General features: G+C 37.8%; 1 protein-coding gene across 5 annotated transcripts in view; it reads right to left on the bottom strand.

Annotated features, from left to right (window-relative positions):
• Positions 1–15,885, bottom strand: part of STXBP5L (syntaxin binding protein 5L) — a 4,174,867-nt gene that overhangs the window by 293,291 nt on the left and 3,865,691 nt on the right. For 2 of the 5 annotated variants that reach the window (XM_044071514.1, XM_044071516.1), the window contains one exon: positions 3,493–3,594. The exons of 2 other annotated variants lie outside the window; for them this stretch is intronic. In XM_044071514.1, coding sequence (XP_043927449.1) covers positions 3,493–3,594 — 102 coding nt within the window. The remainder of the gene's footprint in view (positions 1–3,492; positions 3,595–15,885) is intronic. One more of the 5 variants, XM_044071515.1, reaches the window with a different exon arrangement.

Below are 15,885 nucleotides of genomic sequence, written 5' to 3'. Positions count from 1 at the left end.
ACTAAGACATTAACACTAATTATATCTATAACTGTACACACACACACACACACACATATATATATATATATATATATATATATATATATATATATATATATAATATAAGGGAAATCAGCATGAACTATACTATTTTCAGCAATCCATCAGTTGACTACAGCATAATAAGACCAATTTAATCACTGAAACTTTGCGAAGGAAAATTGCTATGCAGTGAAATAAACCAATGACTAAATGTAATAAAACACATGCACACACACACACACACACACACTCACACACACACACACAGATATATCCTGCTGGGTTATGATATTCGACCAGAAAGATCTGCAATCTGAGCTGTACTTTCTCCTTCGTTCACGTATACACACACACACACACACACACACACACACACACACACACACACACACACACACGGATATATTCCGCTGTGTTATGATATTCGACCACAAAGATCTGCAGTCTGAGCTGTACTTTCTCCTTAGTTCATGTACACACACACACACACACACACACACACACACACACACACACACGGATATATTCTGCTGGGTTATGATATTCGACCACAAAGATCTGCAGTCTGAGCTGTACTTTCTCCTTTGTTCACGTATACCTCTGAAGTAAATAGAAAATGGCAAGGAAATTCTAGGATTCAAAAAAGTGAAGCAGAAGTCTTAACACAAAAGGATTCCACATTGTGGCACTTTTTCTGATTTAGATGCTACACTGTTCTCCCACTAAGGTTTTCCCCAATCTGTGGCCATAGCACAGGGAGTGGTCTTGCTAAGGAAACCACAAGCTAATATGGCAGTCTAGGAGCAGAGCCAATTCTAATTAGCCATGTGCTTTACCCAGAAATGGCCAAGACTACAGATTAACTTAGCAAAGTGTTCAAAGTACCATTCTTCTGAGCTATTGTTTTTTTTTTTTTTGGATGAAGACACCACCATCTTTTGAATATGTTCACCCATTCATTTTTATTGAAGTAGTCAAGGTACAAGTACAAATATCAGAGCGTTATATGTGTGTGTGTGAGCGCTGGTGTGTGTGTGTGTGTGTGTGTGTGTGTGTGTGTGTGTGTGTGTGTGTGTGTGTGTGTGTGCTCGCATGCAGTTGGAGGGTTGTTTTTGCTACTGAAGTGCTTGGGTCAGCAGTGACAACACTAGAGTGTTTAGGTCTGTCAATGCAGTGTGCGATTCAGTCATGTGCTAATAAGCTACTAATGAGGTGTTTCTGTCTGTGGCTTTACCATACCTGTGAACTTAAGATTTTCTTCCATTGTGTTTACTGGCCAGCCCATGTTATTCAATTAGCATAAGTGTAAAGAATAGCTTTGAATCCTGTCACAGTCTTAAACATCATTTCTTTTTCATTTTAAAACCAAATAATATAACAGGATACTGCAAATTTAAACACTACTTTTTAAAATTAGAGTTCACAAAATGTTTATTTCCTTTCTGTTTGTGTATGTATATGAAAAAATATAGCAATGTCATCACCACTGCTTGGCAAATTAATGCCGATGCCTTTAATAAAATATCTATTTATCTAGCTAGCTAGCTAGGTAGCTACTTTAACCATGAAGTTTACTCAGTGTACCATGGTCTATAAAACTGATATTCTCTTTGCATTAAATCACCAGCTGCTTTAAAAAGTTATGGAAATATCCACAATATTTTTTCACAGATCTATCAACAATTGATAATATCTGCAAAATAAAAACAGCAATGTATTGCAAGTACAAAAGTTATTAAGCTAAGTATATGTTGTTTAGCTTTTGCTATATTACTGGTTTTCTCTATGTATATATTACTCACTCTATCTCTCTCTGCATATGTATTTATCTGTAATACACATGTATGTCCATACACACATAATATATATATATATATATATATATATATATATATATATATATATATATATATATATATATATATCAACAGATGTAACACATGCAAATGTACACACAGACCCCCCCACACACACACACAAACAGACACACGTTCTCATGTGCACATATAAGAATATATTTATTTATGTATGTGTGTGTGAATGTGTGTGTATACTGTCCTCTCCTGATTTGAGATCATGTCTTTGTATCATTCATGTCTTTGTATCATTGCCTATCTGTTGACTGAACCTGCAAACAACAGGTGTAGTAAAATGTAGCAAAACTAAATTCAACAATCTTTTTCAGAATTATTGATCAGAACAGTACTTCATAACAAAATCAATTTGTTATTTATTTCATTTTTACTGAGAAGCTGAAATTGAGACCCACTCCCTTTAAGAAACATCTGAAGCGCTAAGACGGCATAGTTCTATTTGTATTTTTGTTGTTGATGGTGATACTATATCGGAGTACCACTGAATTTCTATATTTTGCAGTTCTACTTGGCATACGCTATGATATAGGCAAAGTACTATGATTTTGGCCCTCAGATTTAGCCTTACTCCTCTTAGATTTAATGATACTCATAAAGTCACACGTTTGTGGGTGCATACCTTATTAAATAAATTAACTTAAGTCTGTACAAAGATTCTCTATCATTATACAGACTTCAGTATATAAAGACCTTCTACTCTGAAAAATAAAAAGTGTCCCTCTTTCTGATCCCCTGCTATAATTTTTAAAAGCCACCGCTATGATTTTAATACTTTCATATTAAGAGGCATGGTACTCAGCCCTTTCCATCTGCAACAAAGAAATGGATTTTAGTTTCACTGATAGTGAAAGTACAAATACCCTTGCTTCCATTTTAAAGTTATACCTTATTTCTATGTAGAGACATAATTGAAATTCATTGGTCATGTTTCCTTTTCTTTTTACTGTAGCTTTATGCTTTATGCCTGTTGCTCTGTTTAAGTAATGTTTTATGTTGCATGTCCACTTTAGTGGCAGGACAAGAATATCTTTTACATGTGTCTACCAAATTATAAATAGTAAATAAGAAATATGCAAACCAATTTTTGTTATTCTTTACATGGTGACAACATAAATATTAACATTTTAAATGTTAGCCGGGGTGATTGATAATTAACATTTGAGCAAAAGTATAGTCTTTAACTTTTTCATTAGCAGCCATCTTTGTACACAAATCACAGTGTGTTAATAGTTGTGAACAAAGGATTTAACTAGGAAATTTTTATCTAGTTTTGTATCTTAAAATGTTCCTTGTGGTTTGCAAAGCCCAGCAGTGACTGGCCTAAGTGATGAAGTTGATGGTTAAATAACATTTTGATATAAAAAAATTAACTTGATTTTGAGAATACATTTGCACTTAATGTTGTGTTCTGTAGCACTACTATGAATTCAGCTTTAACTAGAGTAAGAGCCATGCAAAGACATTGCATGGTAAGTTTGTTACTGGAATAAATATAGTTTTAATTTTTAAGTACTATGTGTCATTACAAAGTATGATATTCTCCTTAATGAGAACAGCAGCATGCACATATTATTACATGTTTTTATTATCTTACCTTTTTCTATCCATGTGAAACCAGAAGAGTGGTGATCATCATGTGAGAAAATACTGACTCCATGTAATTGCTGAAGCATTGCCCGTCTGGAAGCGTAACCTACTGCCCCAAAAGGCATGCATTACAAAAGGGACAGGAATAATTCAGCAAACCATTATGATAGCCATCTGTAAAAAAGAAAGCCAAGCAATTGCATGCAAAATGTTCTTCTGTTGCTAGCATTTGTAGCTAAATTAAACGCAATGATGACATCATACGATCTTTTTCAATGTCAATACATTTTTGTAAAATAATCACATTGCCCTTTTACAGGGTACTCACGGATGCATTAAAAGTACATATTGCATGATAAAAGATGCGTTTCCAGCTTTGCAATAGCTGAATTATTTATTTGGTTTAATCATACTATGGTTCTGTTTGGATAAATGAATAAATATTGCCGAAAAAATAACACAATCAACTCATTAAAATTTAATTATAAAAAAGTCAATATGCTTGATGACTGAAATTTATTTTATTAATAATAATTATGGTTTGGCCCACTTTAACCTGGGTCACTAGACTATTTATTGAAAAGCAGGTTAACTTTGTTTTGCTAAACCTGCACCATGCAACAACTGGGAGCAATATCTTTGGTTATTGTCATGTTTTGCAACATAATATGTTTGCTTATGAGAAATAAGAATATGTCAACAGTTCATACACCACTCTGCATACCAATGTTTTGTGCCAGAATAGGTGGATCTCTTCTATATTCATGCCACTGAGATATCTTAAATATATATGGTCATATATGAGTAAAGTCATCATTGAATCTTAGCTAAAATGCAAAAACAACAATTAATGCATATATGTAAATTGTATTTACTGTGTAGTGAATACATTTATATAGTGAAATGAAACAGTTCTAAAGGAGAAATTTTGATTGAAATGAAAACTGCCTTTTTTTCTGAGTGAATGTGATGGTATGTAAGACATATGCTATAGTCTGTAAATTCTCCACTACACAATATAGGTGTGAATATTTTTCAATTGAATTATCTTGTAAACAACTCAATATGCCATATTCTTATTCTAAGTCCATTACAGTGGCATATTAGTATAAAAAAAATAAAGACAGTGAACATGAAATTGTTAACATTATAAGCAAAAGAGTTTACTTTCAGAATATTAATTTGATTTTTGAATTTGAAAGATATAAATATGTCTGGCTGTGTGAATTGATAGACAATGCTGCCGTCAAATAAAACACATTAAATGAAATACACAGCAATACATTAATTCTTTGAAACTGTTATTGTCGAAGAAAATCATTAATGACTGCTACATGCGCTAGAAATGCATTTACAAACTAAAGCAAAAAAATGAATATTATGCTTTCTCGACAGGTGTTTCCACTTATTTGCAAGTATTATACTGACATTTTAAAGAAATGATGCTCTTATGCCATGATCAATCAGCATCACAAAACATTGTAAAAAACACAAGAAGCAGACTGACAAAGACACAAACAAAAGGAACAAACCATGTGGGTAGCGCTTCAGCAACACAGAGGAGTGTAAGGGTAGGAGCGGACAGTATGGTTTCTACTAACATTAATCAGCATCACAGTTTACAGAGTTTAGCACATGCATATAAACTCACATTTTGTGTGAAACTACTGCTCTACACAAACAATCCAACTATGCTTGTGACCCAATTGTTGCATCGACAGCATATTAAAAGAAGTATTAAAGCACCACATAATTATCTAAAAAGAAACATTATTCTAAACGTAAGTATTTAGTAATGCAAAAACTTATTTAATTATTGCTCTAGTTTGGTAGATTAGATCTAACAAAACAGATAACCATAAGATAATAAGCCCCAGATACAGTAACTATTCTAAAATTACAAGGCAGAATGTCAGTTGTTACAGGACTACAGCAAATGTAACAAGGAATGATTTGTTTAATACCATATTTTTCAGTGTTATATTCCTGAGATTAAAGAAATTTTAATTAGAAAGAATGCATATTGCGATAATGGCTCAGGTGATCTGAATATAATGCAGAAATCAACTGCATCAAATTATACAGTAAACTTTTCTTTGTGAAATTGTGCATAGCTACAGCAAAACATATGTAACTTAAAAGAATCTGTATCTCATATAAAAGTTAACATGGGCACAGAGTTCTATCTTTTTCAGGAGTGAATTATGGATTTAGTTAGCTTTAATCATTCAGATATGCATTACTCATTCATTTTTTCTCAGACTTAAGTAAACGGCATTTCCCACTCAATAGCAGATGTATCCTGGGTCTTGAAATTAAATCATTCTAAAATATGTCTTCCTTATAACCAGAGTAAAGGAGTCAGTAGCTGATTTGACATCTTTAAGCTTTGTATTCTAGTCTTCAAAATTATGGTGAACCTGTGAACATTTTCGAGATAAATAACATTTTCTCACTAATTATCTTCTGACTATATGGTGCAGAAAACAGCAAACCATACAGAAGAAATATGTGTGTGTGTGTGTGTGTGTGTGTGTGTGTGTGTGTGTGTGTGTGTGTGTGTGTGTGTGTGTGTGTGTGTGTGTGTGTGTGTCTGCATGCACACATACATGTGTAATGTACCTCTTTGCGAATGCATATCTACTTGTATGTCTTCACTTACAACTGTGTGTATGCATACATCATGTCTCTTAAGAAATTAAAGAGAGGGATATGGGATTTACAATAAGTGTCATTTTTTGTGGAAGTTCTTTGTTTCCCAAGTCCCCTAGTTCCATGGCTGTGCTAGCTGCTAGTCTATACTGGCTGTGAGCTGTTACCTTCAAGCATGTATTGACTGTTATCATGAAAAGTCCACATTAGTCTTTAAATAACTTCTGTGAAGTAATGTCAATACTATTTTTATAGGAAATTGCATCACATGTAAAAGAAAGAGTTTGTATCCTACCAGCTGCATGATCACCAACCGCTTTAATAACAATACCAGATGGCCAAAATAATGCATTAAAAGAGATCACTGCAGCCAGACCTTGTCTCAAGGTGCAACAAACCCTGAGATCATACAAGTCTGAGGGTACAGATAGTGAAGCCCTCCTGCACATGTAAGTGCCAGGGATTACCCTCAACAAAAACATCATCTCTCAGGTGAGCTGATCATTTTATTTTATTTGTAATTATTTATTTGATTGTTATTTTTTGGACAGATTTCAGTAGACAGCACTGTTCCTAGAAAGTTAAAAGCACTTTTATGTTATTTTTAGTAAGACAATACTTGAGCATTTTACTACTGAATTATGAAATAATTGCTAATTACCTAAATTATTGAGCTATATGTCCTTTACTATATACTGTGTATCTATGGACATTATTATGTTTGGATTACTATCACAAGAAAAGCTACATATCCTATAACCAACCTTACAGAATAATATATATTTCCAATCTTATTTGCACAATTTTGAAAAACACCTTGTAGAATACTACCTTGGCTTTGTTATGGCGCTAGAGAACATAGCTGGCTTTAACGTAAACTGTGGTGACTGTAACTAAACTATGCAGAATAAGTTTGGAATCACAGCATAGTCATGTTAGTACTTACAAACAAGCACCAGTTCTAAGACAGCAGTCTCACATGTAGATGCATCACTATAATCTACTAAGACACACAATACACGCATCATAGGGACATCACTACTAGGATCCTACACAGATACGATTGTTAGTAGGTATAACAGTGACATATATCTACTCACTCTAAAGTGCAAAACACAGACAAGTATAGCTAGGGTATACAAAAACAATCCCATAGACAAATAAAATAAAATAAAAATAGGGCTCCTGTCTATTTAATAAAAGCATCATCAAAAGTAATGATTTTGCATTACCAAGACAAAGTAAGATGCAAAACCTCGCTCTACATTAACAATATACATGAGATGCTGTTAAACAGAATCACACACGCCTAATTCATGAAAATAACTTAGTTAGTATATGGTAACATTAATAAAGGTTTCTCTTTTTCTGTAGCTGTTTCACTGAAAATGTAAAAGTCTAGAGATTTCCTAATATATGATGGCATTTGCATTATTTTAATGCGGAGTACAGATAAAACAGTTCAGATGTTTACAGAATCATAATGCTAATAGTCAGTATGAGTGCCACTGGTGGTTAAGGCTATAAACGGGATATAAATTCAGTTATTTCAGTGATGTGAAGTACATCCTTCAACTACCGCTCATCAGACCCAGGTGTTCTGCAAGCCTAAGTAACCACATAGAGGCAACACCCCATGGCAGATGGACAAGATATGAACATTAAATGATGTACAATTTTTCCAAGACAAAGAGCATGTGAAAAGTGTATTGCATCAAAAGAAGCCTGCAATTCTTTGTTGCAGGCACAACACGACCACTTACAGTATAAGTAAACTTGTTTCTGATGAAGACTATCTAAAATAAAAACTGATCAAATTTTTCTATATCTCGGACTTCATCAGTGGTTGGTATAGATGCACCAAATATTTCTCCGGCATTTAAAACCAGTAAAATGTCTTAATGACATATCCCTTTGAGGCTACTCATAAGATGTTCCAAGTTTTTTTTTTTTTTAACATACGTAACTTTATTGAAAGACAGCATAAGTAGCATACAACAAAGCTACTGACTTCTATGCGCATCATAAATTGTATGATCTTAATTTATGCCTTAACAAGGTACAAACAGACATTATTAATCATGCAACTATCAATAGAGAACTATAACTACAAAAGATCGATACAACTTTCAGTATGGCTGCTTTCTTATTTCATAAGTTTTTTTTTTTTTTTTTATTTTAACTATAACATTTCCCTAGAGTTTCCTGCCTGCTATTACAATACCCTAGGATGACTGCTTCTATCAACCCTTCTATTTCTGAAGATGTTTCCTTCTTCTGCTTTTCTCTTAAAGTCGTGCTCTCCGTACTTTGCAGCTCATTCTGTAGGCCTTCTACGTCTCTAATACTGGAGGAGCTGCTGCTTTCCCTTTTTCCCTGTTACTGACTTCTTGGCCAGTGTAGTGACTACAAGGAGCATTGCTGATTGTGTTGGCAGCAGGGTCTAAATCTGGATGGTCCTCATAATAAGATCAGCATTTCTGACAGTGTTATTTCGCTGTCAACTGTCGGCCTTATAAATTCTTTTAGACGCTTCTTAAATATATCTAGGCTGCTAAATTCCCAAAATATATGACTCCAAGTGTCCTCTTCCTTAGACTCGCATCTCCAACATTGCTCCATAGTTATTCAATACATATGATGTAGGTTAGATGGTGCACAAAAATATTGGTGCAGATATTACCATGCAAAAATCTTAAACTGCCTGCTTTTGGTAGCATACCTGGCAAAATGGCAGAGTCTCTTACAGAACTCCATACAGGGTTCACTTCAAATCTCTTGCTTTGATTTTCCCTTCCTGCACTTCACCCTTTTCATGTTTGTCAAATGCCCTTGTATGTTACACATAAGAGCTTTTTCCACAGCACTAAGTGCAACTTCACCTGGATGTATAAGTCTACCAGTCTATGTCTAAACGTCTTCTCTGCTAGATGCATTCTGTTTTTTTACCCATATTAATAGCCCCACATATACAAGCCTTGAGACCTCCTCCTTTTATGCTTTCCATTCTAACTATTCCATACAATTTCTTAACTGATCCCACAACTGAATTTCTTTACCTTTTTTGCTGCCAGGTTGCACAAATTTGCCTGCCTGTTCCCCACGATATTCCTAGCCCAAAGTGGAAGTACACGTTTTTTAAAATGCTTGTGTATTTATTTTTTGGGAGTTATTTTACTGCTGTTAATACCCTTTTATATAACTCTGGGACTTTCCTATGATCTATTGCATTCAACCATGTTGTTGTCTTTCAGCTTTTTCTGGTTAGGGGTCGCCACAGCGGAACTCCGGTCCGCTAATGATTGGCAGTAGATTTTCATGAAAGCCGAGGTGCCAGCTCGACGTTCAACCTTCAACTAAGGCACGCCCATTTAAGCATATCTTTCGAACACCCACCCAACTGCGGGGAGGACATGCAGACTCAACACAGAAGGCACTCCCCACACTCCAGCCGAGAATCTAACGGGAGAACCTCTTGCTGTGAGGCAACAATGCTACCGCTGAACCACCACGGATGTCCCTGTGATAACCCCCACCCTGACATACAAGGCATCTCTGCACCCTGTTTCAATGAACCTTTTGCACAATTGCAAAGCAAACAGCATCAGAACTACTAGATTAAAAGGCATACATTTTGCTTTCAAAATAAATATGACATGATGGACAGGCAGGTATGTTTCTCAGAAAATTCCCATTCTCTGGGATAGTCTCCCCATCCATGTGAAGCAGAGTTCCTCCCTTTCCTTAAGTACAACTTGGATCAATGGATGGGTAATCGGAAAGTCACCCCTGGTCTGGCACTATGCCTCTGATGGACAGAGGCAGTCAGTAAATCACCACCTATATAAATCAAATTTCTGGGTCACATTTGGGTTGCATGACTAGGTTTAGAAGGGTCCTAGTAGTTTGTTAGCCTTATAACAGGGTTGCCTGACCTTCTCTAGCATGAGTGATTGTTTGAAAGAGCAAGGGCTAGCAGGACTGAGTAGTAATTTGAGCTTCTAGATTCTTCCATCTTTTTTGGTATTTAAACTCTGTGTCTGCAGGGGGCTGTGCTTGTTTTTACCAGGCTGTGGAGTGGTGATTCATCACTGGGACAAAGCAGAAATTTCCTAAGACTCCAAGAGCAGACTAATTTATTTCTTACATTTATTTCATTGAACTGCACATCTTAACACTTATAATTGCACTATACAACTAATTTACTACATTTTTCACTGTTGCAATGTTTTTTTACTGTTTCACTGTATTTGTGTACTGTTTTGTACTGTTTTAACTGTATTTTTCATTGTTAGATAGTGTTTTATTATTGTAACTGCATTTTTATTGAATTACTTAACTGTAAACAGCTTTTTCATTCTGAGAGCTGTATTTTCTGTTTGTGAGTAGCTAGCAGCTGTAGTATAGTCCCTCACCCTTCCTCTCTGCTGGTGTCTTGTTCTTATACTTGGTGGCTTTGCAGTTGCTCGCCCCTACTGTAAATTTGATCTGGGAGACTTCTCCCAGTATAGTGTCATTAGCTCATTCTACCTAATACAGAGAGAACATTTGAGAAGGCCAACCCACTTAGTTTCTTAACTGTGTTCTGACTGAGTGTGCTTCTGAAACAATCTGGAAATATACAGAGCTGATAAGTATATTTTTGGCACTTTTTAACTGTTCAGATTTCTGCGCTGTTTTAATTTTTGCTTGACTCAATTATTTATATATTTGATGACATTGTTTTCTAATACTCTAAGTCCTTCCACTTTGATTTTTTCCTAATTTACCACTTTCTGCACATTTTTAGTTATTTTTTAATTTAACTGCATTTATTTAAACTGTATTTGCTTTAATATTGATACACACTCAAGTGTGCTAACTTGCACTGCATTTGAATTGTTTTACTGCTGTTTTAGTTGCTTTTATATATATAAAAAAAAGTTCTAAGCTCGTTTCCCATCTTTCCTGTAACTAGTGTAGTCCAGATACAGATTTGCTGTATCCAGGACTGATTGTAAGCTTTTGAACCCCCCCCCCCAAGCCTTTCTGTGTTGGATGGAAGCCTTCTAGCTTATCAATGGGAGTGGTAAACACTGGGTAGCCCATCTACCACAAGAGGAGTGGTTTCTGGCCCATAAATTGTAGTTTATTGAACATTTGGGCAGATTTTCCATCTCTTTCAACTTTCTGGTTTAAAAGCCCACATTTGCATGGGCTTGTACTTGTTTAAGCTCCGCTCAGCGTCGCCGAGCTGAGACAATCTTTTACTGGTGCCAAAAAAGCTGCTCTTCAGTTTTTCCCTTAGATCTTGCTAGTTCTTTCTCTCTTGCACTTCAACAGGTTTTTGTAGCAATTATTATAGCACACCTAAGAGCCATCAGCACTAGTCGTTCTTCATGGAAATAGCTCCAGTACTTAGTAGTTATGACCACCCCTCCTGGCATGATTAGAGGACAGTTCCCTGTGCTTTCTGCTATGAACCTGATGTACTTGGGCATTCTGAGGCAGTGTAACAACTGCCTCATGTACACAGAGAACCCTCTCCTCTTAAATCCCAACACTCAGACTTGTGAGGGATGCGCTTATATCACCAAATTGGAAGCTATGCATTCTACAGTCAGGACCGGACTAGCTGGTCAAGAGGAGAGGGTCAACACCTGCACCGCACCTCATGGAACACATAGCTTTCCAGAACACCCACTATCATAGCTGTCTCATAAAAATACAAACCACACATCCACCTTCATGGAGGCACTCAATAGAAATGTACCTAAATAGCAGAGACATCCAAGACAGAAACACACTCGACCACACAACACAGCACAAACCACAGGACACATAGCTCACCTCCACAGTGTGCCCCTCAACTTAAGCCCCTAAGTCTAAACACCTTGCCCAATACACTAATCATAGGTGATGCAATAGTGAGGCACACGGATGTCTCACTCACTAGGTTGAATAAGGAGAAGGTAACAGTCAGCTGTCTATCTGGTGCCAGAATCCAACACATAACACACAAACTCAGGTCACTCTACAACAAGTACAAGTATGACTCTGTGATTGTCCATGTGGGTGTGAATGACCTGAGATGCATCTCCCTGGACTACATGAAAAGAGACATGGTGGAGCTCTCAGATTATGTGGCCCAGGCAGGCATGACACTTGCCCTGAGCAGTATCCTACCATCACCCAGAATGATACTGCAGTACAAATAAAAAATCATCAACTTTAACAATTGGCTAAGTTTCTGGTGTCATTCTAAGGGGATCCAGTATCTGTCTGCTTGGGATGACATGAATGACAGACCTCGATGCTTTGCCAGAGATGGCCTGCATCTGTCACCACTGGGTTTCCGGGTACTGGCTAAGGCTCTTGCAACCCCTATAGTGCCTTTTTTAGCTGGTGTTCCAAAGACCAAATTACCACCATAACAGCTATAAATAAATACAATCTGAGGGTCATGCTGCTCAATGCTAGAAGTCTAAATCTCAAGATGCACTCGCTCGAAACTCTCCTCAAAATGGAGAACATAGACATCTGTGCTGTAACAGAGACCTGGTTTAAAGTGGCAGAAAGCACCCCTGCACTACCAGGCTATAACTCATTCCACACCTTTTGGCCCTGAAATATGGTCTGAAGCTCCAAATGCGGTGATGTCTCCATATTCATAAAGTTTATGCACACCTCCAGACTAGTAGCCCAGCACAATGCATCTGAGATACTTCAGGTACAACTAACATTGGGTAAGACTGTGACCCAGGTCATAGCCCTTTATAGGTCCCCAACCATGTCCCTAGACTCACTCCATGTTCCTTATCATCCTGGAATCTATCAAGGTCCAACCCAATATCATACAAGGAGACTTCAACTGCCCCTCCATCAACTGGGAAAAACTAATGCACTGGCCCAACTCTTTCTGGAATTCATCAATTCCAGTGCCCTGGACCAGCTCATTCTTAGCCCGACTATTGGAAGCAACATCCATGACCTGGTAATTACCAACATGGGCAACCATTCCTCTACACCAATAGTCAATTCCTCCCTGATTAGATACAACCACAAACTAATCACCAAACAAATCCACATCTCACCCAGACCTCCAGCAAGGATGTTCACCATGAAAAACTTCTCCAAAACTGACTCTGGACTCCTAAAAACAGAGGTGGCTAACTTTACGGCACCCATGCCAATGAAAAATAGATGCATGACTGCCGAATCATACACCAATGCACTGTATGAACACATAAATAAATCCATGGAACTAGCCATATCCAACAGAACCAAGACCCTCTCCTCCAAAAAAGGGAAGCCAGTCTGGTGGTCCCCTGCCATTAATAAACTATACAACAGAAGGAAGAAACTGCTGAAGAAAAAGGTGAAGTCCCAAGACTGGAAAAATTCCCCTATTAGCCTCAACCAAAAGTTGAGAACCCTCATCAAAACCTCCAAAGCCAGCTATGAAGGCAGAATTGCAGCAGACACTAAAAACAACCATAAAGCCTTATTTAGTTATATCAAGAATTTCCATGGCAGTACCCAGATTTGCTCTGAGTTACTGCACAGTGGTACCTCCTATACTGAGCCAAAAGATATTGCAACATACTGGCCGATAGATTCAGTGCCAACTTACCCCCCCCCCAAAGGATCAATCTCAATACTGAAAGAATGCCAGGCACCCTGCATTACTGCAGCACAGGTTAAAGTTGCATTGTCTAAAGCCAAGAATACAGCTTCCATGGGACTCAACAATATCCCTGGCTGTGTTCTACATGAATTACAAAGTGAACTGGCACCACATCTGTGTGCTCTGTTCACTCACAGCCTCACCTCAGGCTTCGTCCCTACCGAATGCCGCACTGCTACAGTCATCCCTCTCCATAAAGGAAGAGCGACTACAGACCCTGGAAATTATTGCCCCCATTAGCCTGACAAGTCTTATATGTAAGGCTATGGAGCGCATCATCATGGACCTAATTAACAAGGATAGAGGGAATCTCCAAACTCTAGATCCCATGCGATTTAGTTTTGTGAAAGGTAGTTCATCCCTGCTCAACATAGTTGACTTCTTTGAGTCAGTCACCAGAGCGGTGGATGAAGGTAAGGCTGTTCATACAACCTACCTCGATCTGGCCAAGGCCTTTGATACCATTCCTCACTCAGGAATTATTGATAAACTCACCAAACTAGGTATCAATCCATATATCATTAGGTAGGTTGCAAATTAGCTCACAGATAGAACACACAGTGTGAAAGTAGCAGACTCCAAGTCAGACTGCTGACCAGTTACATGTGGAGTCCACAGGGATCAATCCTGGGTCATCCCCTGTTTGGCATCTACTTCTCAGAAGTCCAGGCCAACATGGAGGCACTCTGGCTGACCAAATTCTCAGAAGACTGCAAGCTGGGAGCCATTATTAACTCCCCAAGTGATGCAGACAAGGTCTCACTGAGACCAATGATAGGTGTTGAAACCATGGCCTTAAGCTTAATAGCAAAAAATGCATCATCGTCCCCTTTGGGAAAAGCTCAGTTCCCACTAATTACCACATCCATGGGTGCCCACTGAACACTGAAGGCGTTATAAGAGATCTGGGGACACAGGTTGACAGCAACCTCTCCTTCAACCACTACATGGCCACTGTGGTCAGAAAGTCCTTTTATGTGGCACATCTCATTACCAAGGTTTTTGCATCCAGGAAGAAAGAGGTCATCATTTCTCACTACTCTTCCCTCATTAGACCAGTCATAGAGTATAATGCCCCATTTGGCATGTACCTCACTAGACACTTGCAACAGCTGGAGAGGCCACAAAAGTACCTCACAAAGAGGATCCTAGGCCTTAAACACATGTCCTACATGAACAGGCTCAAAAATCTTCAGCTGTTCTCTGTCTCGTATCATCTGCTAAGAGGCGATCTCTGCTTGACTTACAAAGCCATGATTGACCCATCTCTGTTTGAAATGCTACATCTAAAGAAATCCCAATACCTCCACACCACATGCTCCAGAAACCTCAACCGCCTTACCACAGTCAACAGAGCATGCTGGAGGGACAGGTTCATAACCCAGAGACTGCCAATTCTCTAGATTAGACTTCCTATACATGTCAAGCAGAGCACCTCTTCAAGAGAAATCTTGATGAGTGGATGGGAAATAGAAAGTTCATGCCGGGATCACTCCAGTGGCTCTACTTGATAGAGGCACTGGGAACTAACGACAGGTTGCACAATGCCAGGACACATCTATGGGCTAGGCTTGTAAAGGTCCCAGGGCCATTAGCCTAGTACACACCTATGAACCTATACATCTATGAACCTATGAGAAAGTTCTGGGGGTGACTCCAAGGGAATACCTGAAATGAATACAACAACTGGGACACAAAAACTGAACCAAATGCCTAAATTTTCTAACCTAAGTCTAGCTGTAGTACTTTCTAGTTTCTTAATGTTTTCAGTGTAGCACTTGAGTCAGAAAGAGTAGAACTCTACCAAATTGCTAGGTGTTTGATTTTGTTGTTGAGTCAGAAACCTAGAAAATGCATCTTTAATTCTATGGATGGCATGCCATTAACCGTGATAGCTTTAGTCTTTTGACATTAATCTTATTTTTGCTGCCTTCTTCTATTCTGAATCTACTGACAGACTCTGGTGCTAGGATATGCTGCCGGAGGACTGAGTATCTACAGTAGCTTCCTTCCTGTTGCACTTAATTGCAGTAGGCAGTATTTTACTTTAGTTTTTGTGTTAACTTGAAGGAAGGAAATTTC

This window comes from Protopterus annectens, chromosome 5.part0 (assembly GCF_019279795.1).
Source record: "Protopterus annectens isolate FY-2018-M chromosome 5.part0, PAN1.0, whole genome shotgun sequence".
Taxonomy (NCBI): Eukaryota; Metazoa; Chordata; order Ceratodontiformes; family Protopteridae; genus Protopterus; species Protopterus annectens.
The sequence above is the reverse complement of the archived record's forward strand: the minus strand, read 5'-3'. Positions and strand labels throughout refer to the sequence as shown.